Raw genomic sequence first — 10,021 nt, forward strand, 5'->3', positions numbered from 1 at the left:
AAATAAAAATATTAAATAAATGAGTATAAATAAAAAAAATGAAAAATTATTTTAAACATTCTCATGAGAATATAAAGTTCTGACCCTTTTACAAGAAAATATGAAAATAGAGAACATGTAAAATATGAATTTTTAGGAGAAAGTTACCACTAATTCTTTTATAACTTTCTAACAAACATAAAAAAATATATCATAATCTTCACAATCTAATAAGATTCCGAAAAATAAACGAAATTACGTCACCTTATGTTACATTTTGATTAACTTATTATATTCAATTAATAGTTAATATATTTTGCTAATCAAGTAAGCATCACTAAATTTTCATTTCCCCCATAGTTTATTATATAATGGTTTTGAGATACTTATGTGCGGCACGTGGGGTTAGAGAGGGGCAAAGACAAATATGAACCAAACACCTCCACTTCAGAAAAGGTCTGCAAATCACGTCGTTTCATTGCACTTGACCAACCCCACCAACCCCGTGTAGAAACTAGAATTGCAGTAACGTATTTTTAGTTATTTATTATTACTATTATATTTTGTTGACGCCTTTTAGGGTTTTAGTAAGGTTTTTTCTTAAGCGTGGAAAAATATTAACTTTTATTTGAAAAATGTGTTTTAAAACTATGCAAGTTATTTAATATAACTTTTTAATAAATTTAAAGCATTCAAATAACATTTGACCTCATATTATATTTTAAATATTATTATTAAGGTTAAAGTTAAAATTTAAAGTTTTATTTAATTTAAGTAAAAAGTGTATATATATGTATAAATTGAAATATCTATCCTGAATTAGAAAAAATTTAAGAATTACTCTTCAACAAAACCATTTCTTAGAGTTTTCCTTCACTAATAATGTTTTTACAGATTTTTCTTAATCTCTTATATCTTTCAATTTATTTATTTTTCATATTTATGTCTATATTTAATTTCAATATGTTCTTAAAGAAATTACTAATAGTGAAACACAATCTTGTATCACAATATAAATTATTTATTGTAAATATAAAATATAATTTATATGTTAAAAATATTTATTTATTATAAATTTTAATTATAATATAAATTATATATTTAAAATTAATTTTTTTATTATAAATTTAATTATATAAAATAAAAATTTACATTAAAATTTGCATAAACAAAAATACTAGTTTACTTTTTAAATTAAAAACTCTTGGACAATCTGTTAGTTAATCTTTAAGATTTGGGGTATAAGAAATGAGGAAAAGAAATTTATGAAATTAATTTATTAAAAAAATTATAATTCTTTCTTCATTAAATTTTTAAATTAAATTCTCGTTTTTTTTTCTTCCAATATTTGCAACCCCAAAGAATTCCCCTTCCGCAGATTTAGATCGTTACCAAACAAACAAAGACCTCCAAAATTTATTTAAGGAAACTTTGCGCGAAAAAGTTGTTCAGTTCTGAATCTCCTTTCCCTCATTTCTTTGTCTGCAAAGACACCCACCCTATAACCACCATGTCATCAATCTCAACCTCACCTCACTCACACCTTCTTCTTCCCCAAAACCAGAATCACTTTCTCTCCGAAAGTGGGACCCACGCCTCATTCACACCCTCTCCGCGCCCTTTCCGGCCCATCTCCATTAAATGCACCTCCACCCCGGCCCAAGTTCAGACCCATGACCCCCTCCCGGCCCAAACCCGGGCCCAAGAGCGCGTCTTCAACTTCGCCGCTGGGCCCGCCACCCTCCCGGAGACCGTCCTCCGCCGCGCCCAGTCGGAGCTCCACGTCTGGCGCGGATCCGGCATGAGCGTCATGGAGATGAGCCACCGCGGCAAGGAATTCAAGTCCATCATCGAAAAAGCCGAGTCCGATCTCCGTACCCTCCTCCAAATCCCGTCGGAATATTCCGTCCTCTTCCTCCAGGGCGGCGCCACCACCCAGTTCGCCGCCGTCCCGCTCAACCTCTGTTCCCCCGCCGACGCCGTCGATTATATCATCACCGGCTCCTGGAGCGACAAGGCCTTCAAGGAGGCCCAGAAATTCTCCAAGCCCACTATAATCTGGTCTGGAAAACCCGAAAAATACACAAAGGTTCCATCTTTCGAAGCTTTGCAGCAAAACCCAGATGCAAAGTATTTACACATATGCGCAAATGAGACAATTCATGGGGTTGAGTATAAGAACTACCCAACCCCAAAGAACCCTAATGCGGTTCTTGTTGCTGACATGTCTTCAAATTTCTGTTCCAAACCCGTGGACGTGTCAAAATTTGGTGTCATCTATGCTGGCGCGCAGAAGAACGTGGGGCCCTCTGGGGTCACCATTGTGATCATAAGAAACGATCTAATCGGACATGCACAAGAATCGACCCCAATAATGCTTGATTACAAGATTCACGCCGAGAACAATTCTCTCTACAACACCCCACCGTGCTACGGGATTTACATGTGTGGGTTGGTTTTTGAGGACTTGTTGGAGCAGGGTGGGTTGGGTGAGGTTGAGAAGAAGAATGTGAAGAAAGCTGAGGTTTTGTATAACACAATTGATGGAAGCAATGGTTTTTATAAGTGTCCGGTGGAGAAGTCGGTGAGGTCGTTGATGAATGTGCCGTTTACGTTGGAGAAGCCGGAGCTGGAGGGCGAGTTTATCAAGGAGGCTGCGAAGGAGAACATGGTTCAGCTTAAAGGGCATAGGTCTGTGGGAGGTATGAGAGCTTCTATTTACAATGCTATGCCTTTGGCTGGGGTTCAGAAATTGGTCGCTTTCATGAAGGATTTTCAGGCCAGGCATGCTTAGAGGAGGATGCCTCTTTTTTGTTCCTATATAAGTTTGGCTACACTTCACCGAAAAAGGGTCTTAAAAAGCCGGTTTGGATAGGAGTCATAAGTGCGTCCTTTCGAGAGCTTCTCTTTATAAGTATAAAGTTTTTTTCAGAAGAGAAGCTCTCCAAAACCCTTCTAACTTTGTATCCAAACTGGCTCAAATAGAAGTCTTGGTTTGTTACTTCTTTTTGTGTTATGTTTTGTTGTTCAAATTTGGGTTCTACTAGGTAGTATTTTCATCCACACTTTTTGGCATTGTTTGGGTTTGAGGAGAATTTTACTCTGACCTTAAGCATGTTTAGGAGTTTTGGTTTGAATTTATTAATAAATAATCCTCTGTTGTAAGTTTGTATGGGTTCGGTCCCTTGTGATACTAATGGATGTAAGCTGGAATGTACTCTCAATAAATCGAATGAGGACGCAATATATCGAAGTGTGGATGTGTGAAACGAAGCAGTATTGCTTTCAGCAATGCTATATACGTTAATTCTTACTAAAATTTTCATAATTTTCAAATGATAATATAAGAAAGCAAGGGGTTAGTCTAACTTAATCGATTAGGGGGCGTAGGGGGTAATTGCTTGGGGCCAGGTATAAGCGGTGTTACCAGTTAATCGATTATGTAGGTATGCATAATCTGAGCTTTAACGGAGGGCACTTCTTTGCATATTTGTGAAGAAATGTTTTTGTGTGGACTCTACAAATTTGAACGTTTCTTGCCTAATTCACTGCTACCAAACGAAAGGAATTAACTTTTTTCCCCATACACTTCCATCCCTTCTCTGCACTTCCACTGTGTTTCAATGCATCTCAATCATTCTATTAATTATTCTTGTTTTTGCATTGAATTAAAATACTTGGGAGGTATATTACAAATTTAAAACTGATCAAACATCTACATGACATCTTTTTGAGCTTCATCATTCGATCATTCTATCGATTATTCTCTGGTTTTGAGCTTAAATGGGCCTACTTATTCCTGCTTATTGTACTACTAACTTCTAATATTTAAGTTTGAGAGTTCAAACTTCAAACACTTTTTTCTTTGTTGAAATTTATTAAGAGGGTGATGTATCCTTCAACAATGCAAAGGTTGGGAGATCCCCTGTTGAGAGACTCCAATGCCAAGAATAAGACTCCCCATGACTGAGCTGTGCTCCAAAATTGTAAATGTACCAAACTCTTGTTGAAGCTTGAAAATTCAGTGAAAAAACTCAAGTACTTCAACCCGGGATTTCTATTTGCACTTCTCTTCTCTTGTCTATATTTTTTTTTTCAGCAACTCAAATTATGTAGTCATTTTCTGTGGTTCATCTTTGCTATAGAAAAAACTCCTCCGAAAGATGCTTATTTTCATCTTCCATTCATTTCAAAGTGTTATATACCTTCAATATCAAATAGTATCTTTGGAGAAGTCGTCAAAAATCTTAATTTTAACCCACTTAATAACAATAAAAGAAAGGAATTATCAATATCAATGGCAAGGCATGATCTTATTGCTTACCTTGCTGCATGGTTAAGGATGGATAATGCTCATGTACTCTTCCAATAACCTTTGCTGGTACACCAGCCACAATGCTTCAACAGAAGAAACATGCCCTTTATTACTAAACATATCTTGGTAGAAGTTGCAAGTACGAAACATTGTTAAAATTTCATCTAACATTTACCTGTGAGGAGGGACCTCTTGTAACACAAGAGAGCCAGCAGCTATCATCACACATTCACCAATTCTTATATTCCCAAGTATAGTTGCATGAGCTCCAATTAGCACACCTTCAGAAATTTTGGGATGCCGATCACCTGTTTCCTTTACCGTGCCACCTAAAGTTACACCCTGACAAATCAAATATATCATTGAATTTGTGCAATAAATATGAGAAAAATATGGTATGAGACACCATGTGTTTATAATCTCGACTAATCTTTACGTGACATATAATGAGTTTTATTAACTCTTTCTCGCAAGTTAAGATACTCAGTTATGTATCATGTGGAGATTGACCAAGACCATAAATACATGATGGTCACATATGATATAATGATTTCTTAGCATTTAACTATATCTTTAGTCCAAAATCTAGAAAAAGTTACATAATGAGGAAAAATTCAATTTTAAAAAAGAAAAGATCAACAGAGGAGTGCTAAAATGTTATATTAGATTAATTAGTTTTCAAAAAATTGTTTCAAGTATAATTATATTCATACATGCTTCACAACAGAGGACATAGAAAATTGAATTGAATGAACAAAAGAACTAGCCAAAAATGATAATAGAAGACATGAATGAAAAAACATCACTCACTTGCATCAATGAAACTCTGCTTCCAACAATAACTGTTTCACCAATAACAACACCTGTCCCATGATCTACTAAGATTCCATCCCCAATTTTCGCAGCTATAAAACCAACCATGAAAATGTAAAGTTTAATGAATTAAGTAACCATAATGCTTTCAATATCTTGAATAAGAGATATAGCAGGCTTAAAGAAGAAATTAACTGTTCTATTAAGGAAATTAATTATTTACATTTTACATTCTCCCATATATTAAAACATATAAGCCCTGTATACATAAAAATTAGTTGGCAGTGACAGAAAAACACTTTCTGCCACAATATATTGCAAATGCTTTCCTAGCAGTTCCCAAGAACATTGTCCCTTTAAATGATAAAATAGTCAAAATCATTCTTACTAAAGTATTTCTATGTTTGCATGCAAAGATTAACCTAACATACCGGGATGTATATCAACTCCAAAAACCTGCAGTAGAGAAAATAAAGGGATCGATCATCAGCAACAAAAATATGTAATACCCTTGTGTAGTATTTCTCCATTTTTTTTACCAAGTGCAAGCACTACCTCACTAACTCGACTTTGCAAAGCTGCGGCCAAAACCTTGCGTCCCTGCCTCCACAAAGCGTGAGCTACTCGATATACTTGCAAAGACTGGTAACCCTGTCAGAGAATAAAAATCCAATGAACGAAAAGAAAAAGTTGTGGAAGGGTCACAAAATATAGAAGAAAAATGTTTTGAATGTTCCATAAAGCATGAAGCACCATGCTATTCAATCAAATGCGTCACTATAATGAACAAGTTAGTACAATTATTAGATGATGCGGAAACATTGACTAAAGCACCCTCATCATAGTAAAGTACTTAGGATGTAAAAAGGTGACACTCCTTTGCATAAAAATTTATAGCATCATCAAAATGTTTGTATTTCTAACCTTCATTTTATAGTGGAGAGAGATGTCAATCGAATCCCTTTACCTAATGTTCATACTATAAAAAAAAAAATTTCGTACCCCATTGTCTAGAGGCTCTTCGCTATGCGAAGGTATGGGGGAGGGATGTTGTACGCAGCCTTACTCTTGCATATGCAAAGAGGCTGTTTCCGGATTCGAACCCATGACCAACAAGTCACCAAGGCACAACTTTACCGCTGCACCAGGGCTCGCCCTCAATGTTCATACTATAGGATTTAAAAAAACATAATAAAGCAAGTCATGAGCATAATACTTGAAACTTGATGAAATACAAAATGATTTACCTTCATAAATAAAAGTGCTGAGCAATATAACAAACAAGCAGGATTCCGATCTTTAAATGCCTGGTCAGAAAAATAGTACCAAAATGAATCAAATTAGATCAATATACAATCCAAATTCCAAAATTAACCAAGATGAACATTATGTCCTATTCCTATACATAAAGGGCATAAGTTACCTGAATATCCAAGCGAATCGATTGTTGGATACCTTTATCATGCTTCATCACATTAGAAAATATATCCATAAGCTGAGTAGCCAAAAGAGTAGGCTTTTGGAGACGGTTGGCAAGAGCAAAAGCCAATGCTTCCTCCAAGCAATCATGAGATAGAATAGTGGCATGGAAGAAGCTGCTTAATATTGGCTCCTTTTCTGCCTGCACACAAAATATGGTATATCATGATGCATAAAAAACATGTAAATGTTCTCCAACACTCATCAAATATGCAAAATGAAGCATCTAACTGCATATATCATCATATAACTATATAAAGTTTATACTCAGAGGAAAAAAGAACAGAACAATCCATGAACTTCTCAATTATCCAATTTTCAGCATCCAATATGCTAACAACAACAAAAGTCGTATCCTACAAGGTGAGGTTGATTACATAAATCACACAGCACCATTTGGTTTGATTAAAACTAAATCCTCAGAGATATTATTCATTATGAGATCCATCTTAACAACTTCCTCCAATGTCCTTCTCGATCTCGATCTCCCTCTCCCCTTTGAGTAAAAACCAAGCAATCTATCCTATCAGTGGTGTTTTCAGTAGCCTTCTTTGTATGTGTCCAAACTCCGAACCACCTTAACCGGTTTTTTGTCATCTTTTTTTTCAATTGGTGTCTCACTAAAATTTTCTCCTATAGAATCCTTTTGTATCCTATTCAACAATCCTTTCTTGCATGATCACACATTTATCTTAACATTCTCATTTCTGTTATTCTGACTTTTTTTTTTCTCTTGCTGTCCCTTTAGCCCAACATTCACTAGCATAGACAGCATCCAATCTGCAAGACTAGGAAAATGCAACCAAAGAAAAAGGTGGGGGAACATATAATGCATAAAAAAGAAGAAAAACTTTTATTGGTACCTCTAACTTGGCTTCTTCTCTGACAACATCCCAAATAGGATCAAGACAATCCGAAATGTGAAGTGAAGAATTCAAGACAGGGTTGGAAGTTCCCATGGCATAAACAGGGAAAACATTCTCCAAACGATGAGGCCAAGAAGAAATGGAACTAAGACTATTGGCTTGGCCTTCCTCAGCTTCATGTTCAGGCCTCATTTCAGGAAGATAAACCAAGGTCTTGTGGCTCAGATGAGACATAGTTATAGAAGAGAAAAGGAGATAAGAGAAAAATGAAAGTGTGCTATCTATGCAGCCGTTATTATTATAGTTGTATAATAGTGGTGGAGTTGTGTTTGCTGTTAGAAACAAAGTGCAGCAATTATTTATAATGAACAATGGAAAAGGGGGGGATGAAGGAAGGTACATGCAACCAAAAGTGCCATTTTCAGTGGTCATGGATATGCCACAGCTTGTCCTTTTGAGTTTTAACCCTTTTTTATTCCGACTCATGAATTGAATTCAAGAGGTAGGATGTGGAGTTGGTTTATCTGCGGTTCATGCATAACTTTCTAGTTATATTTTTTTATGGAATGTCTAAACGGATCATGAAACGATTTTAATTTTGTGAGAATAAAAAACATACTCAAAAATTTTAAAATTTTACATAAACAAATTTTAAAATTTTACATAAACAAATTTTAAATGTTTTCATATTTAGTACGAAGTAAAATATATTTTAGCTTTTTATTTATTTATTTATCCACGTATCATCGTTGGAATCGAATTTTATGAAGTCAAAAACATTGGTAAGAATACGGCACTAGTAAAAGCGGGATTCGAGTTTAAAATCAATCTTCCACTTTTTATATATATTTTTTTACAATGCATGCAATTTATCAAAATCGAATAGGAATCATTTACTATTGTTATTCAACTGTATACAATCACACTGAATAAAATAATCTAGTCTTTATGAACAAATAATTCCTTAAATTGACCTTTATATATTTTTTTTCCTTGAGATATTTTTAAGAGGGATTTTGGTGTGTGTGTATATCTTAGTATCTCACCCTTATCAAAGATGCTTGGACAAAGCGATCGTGTTTGATAAAGAAACGGAAATAACTGTTAAATAAGTTAATTTAAGTAGAATCAAAGCAACCAATAAGAAAGGAGAAGATGAATTAAAGTTGAAGAAAAATATATTAATAAATTTTTTTTGTTATTGATTACATTTTTTAAGTAACTAATTGAGTTAATTGTTTAAGATTAATTTTATTTAAAAAAAGTTTTTTTAAAAAAAGATGAATTAAATTAGCAATTTTATGTTTTTATGGTATGTTTCTCCAAATTGCTTTTACTTAAAATAAGTAGTTTTATGTTTCTTTTAATCAGCAAATCTTATTTCCTTCTTAAAAAGAACATTTTTAAAATATTTCTTTTAATTTTTTTTAAGTTTAAACAAACTCACCTATTGTCTAAGCTATCTTATTATAATACTACTCCTTCCTCTATCACAAAATAAGTGTTATGTTAGTTTTTTAATATAATATTAATTTTTTTTATTAATATCCCTAATAAGTATCACTTTAGTTTTTCAATATAATATTAATAATATGGTTAATTTTGTAAAATTATCACTCTTTTTCCATCTATATATTAATTTTTCTTAGTTTGTGTAAAATAAGCTAGGATACTTATTTTGAGACTAGAGAAAAAAATACATATGATACTATGTGAACGAAAAGAAAATTACCTTTTTAGGATTTCTTTTAAGATGGATGATAAAGCAAAAAATAATTTAATTTAACATTTAATAAAATTGATTTTGAGTCGTTGAATGTGATTTTTCATCTATAGAAATTAAACTCAAATATTAAGGTTTATAATAACTTGCATGAGCTGGATCTCCTTGGTAACTATGAGATTGATATTTATAAGAAAAATATCAATGCATTGAAATGTGTTCTTTTATTAGAAAACACAATAGTTTTATAGCTTTAAAATAAATAAGGATTAAAAAATATTTAAATTCATAAATGGTGTATATATAACTATTTTCATAATTTTTGAGTTTAATTATTTGAAAAAAATTATAAAAATATGATTGAAAATTATTTTTAACTTATTTCAAATATCCTTAAAACAAGAATTTATTTCAAATTTATAAATGAATTCTTATATAGTAGTTTTTATTAAATAAGTATTTATTAGTTAAAGTATTGAGTTGATACAACTTATTTCAACCTTGAATACATCGTTAGCTAGAGGATTGATTTGATTATCGTAATTTAATTTTTGGTCTTAAAGGTGATTTGGTGGGTTAAGAGAACATGATGTTTATTACCCTTACTTGTTAGCTAGAGGGTCTATAGTCCTTGTGTGTGACTTAGGTTCTCCTTCTAGCACCAATGTTTTAACATCAAATTTGTTACATGGATAGGGTCACTACTACATTTAATGTATTGTTTGCTTTAGTGTTAGATCTCATGAATTTCATAATCTTATCCTTAAAAGACATCTTTGTGAGTTAAAAAATGAGAATTAAGATAAATTATCATTAGTCTCAGTTCCTAAGCGTAATTATTTTAAT

At 33.0% G+C, this 10,021-nt stretch overlaps 2 protein-coding genes across 4 annotated transcripts; one reads left to right on the top strand and one right to left on the bottom strand.

The window, feature by feature from the left end:
• Window positions 1-1,377: 1,377 nt before the first annotated feature.
• On the top strand, window positions 1,378-3,225 carry LOC114381016 (phosphoserine aminotransferase 2, chloroplastic-like). Its single transcript, XM_028340194.1, has one exon. The coding sequence runs from the start codon at window positions 1,490-1,492 to the stop codon at window positions 2,771-2,773; it is 1,284 nt and encodes a 427-aa protein (XP_028195995.1). The 5' UTR covers window positions 1,378-1,489; the 3' UTR covers window positions 2,774-3,225.
• A 378-nt stretch (window positions 3,226-3,603) lies between these two features.
• Window positions 3,604-7,994, bottom strand: LOC114381026 (serine acetyltransferase 2-like). 3 transcript variants are annotated; one of them, XM_028340203.1, is made up of 9 exons: window positions 7,450-7,994; window positions 6,531-6,728; window positions 6,355-6,414; window positions 5,663-5,758; window positions 5,539-5,563; window positions 5,105-5,199; window positions 4,470-4,636; window positions 4,304-4,377; window positions 3,604-4,156 (listed from the first exon to the last, which is right to left on the bottom strand). In XM_028340203.1, exons 1-9 carry the CDS (start codon window positions 7,936-7,938, stop codon window positions 4,119-4,121), a joined length of 1,242 nt encoding a protein of 413 aa, XP_028196004.1. In that variant the 5' UTR covers window positions 7,939-7,994; the 3' UTR covers window positions 3,604-4,118. The 3 variants fall into 3 exon arrangements, with proteins under 3 accessions (XP_028196004.1, XP_028196017.1, XP_028196009.1); XM_028340216.1 differs by having other exon boundaries at window positions 3,616-4,184; window positions 7,450-7,993; XM_028340208.1 differs by having other exon boundaries at window positions 3,616-4,203; window positions 7,450-7,993.
• Between the last annotated feature and the right edge of the window lie 2,027 nt (window positions 7,995-10,021).

This window comes from Glycine soja, chromosome 2 (genome assembly GCF_004193775.1).
Source record: "Glycine soja cultivar W05 chromosome 2, ASM419377v2, whole genome shotgun sequence".
NCBI lineage: Eukaryota > Viridiplantae > Streptophyta > Magnoliopsida > Fabales > Fabaceae > Glycine > Glycine soja.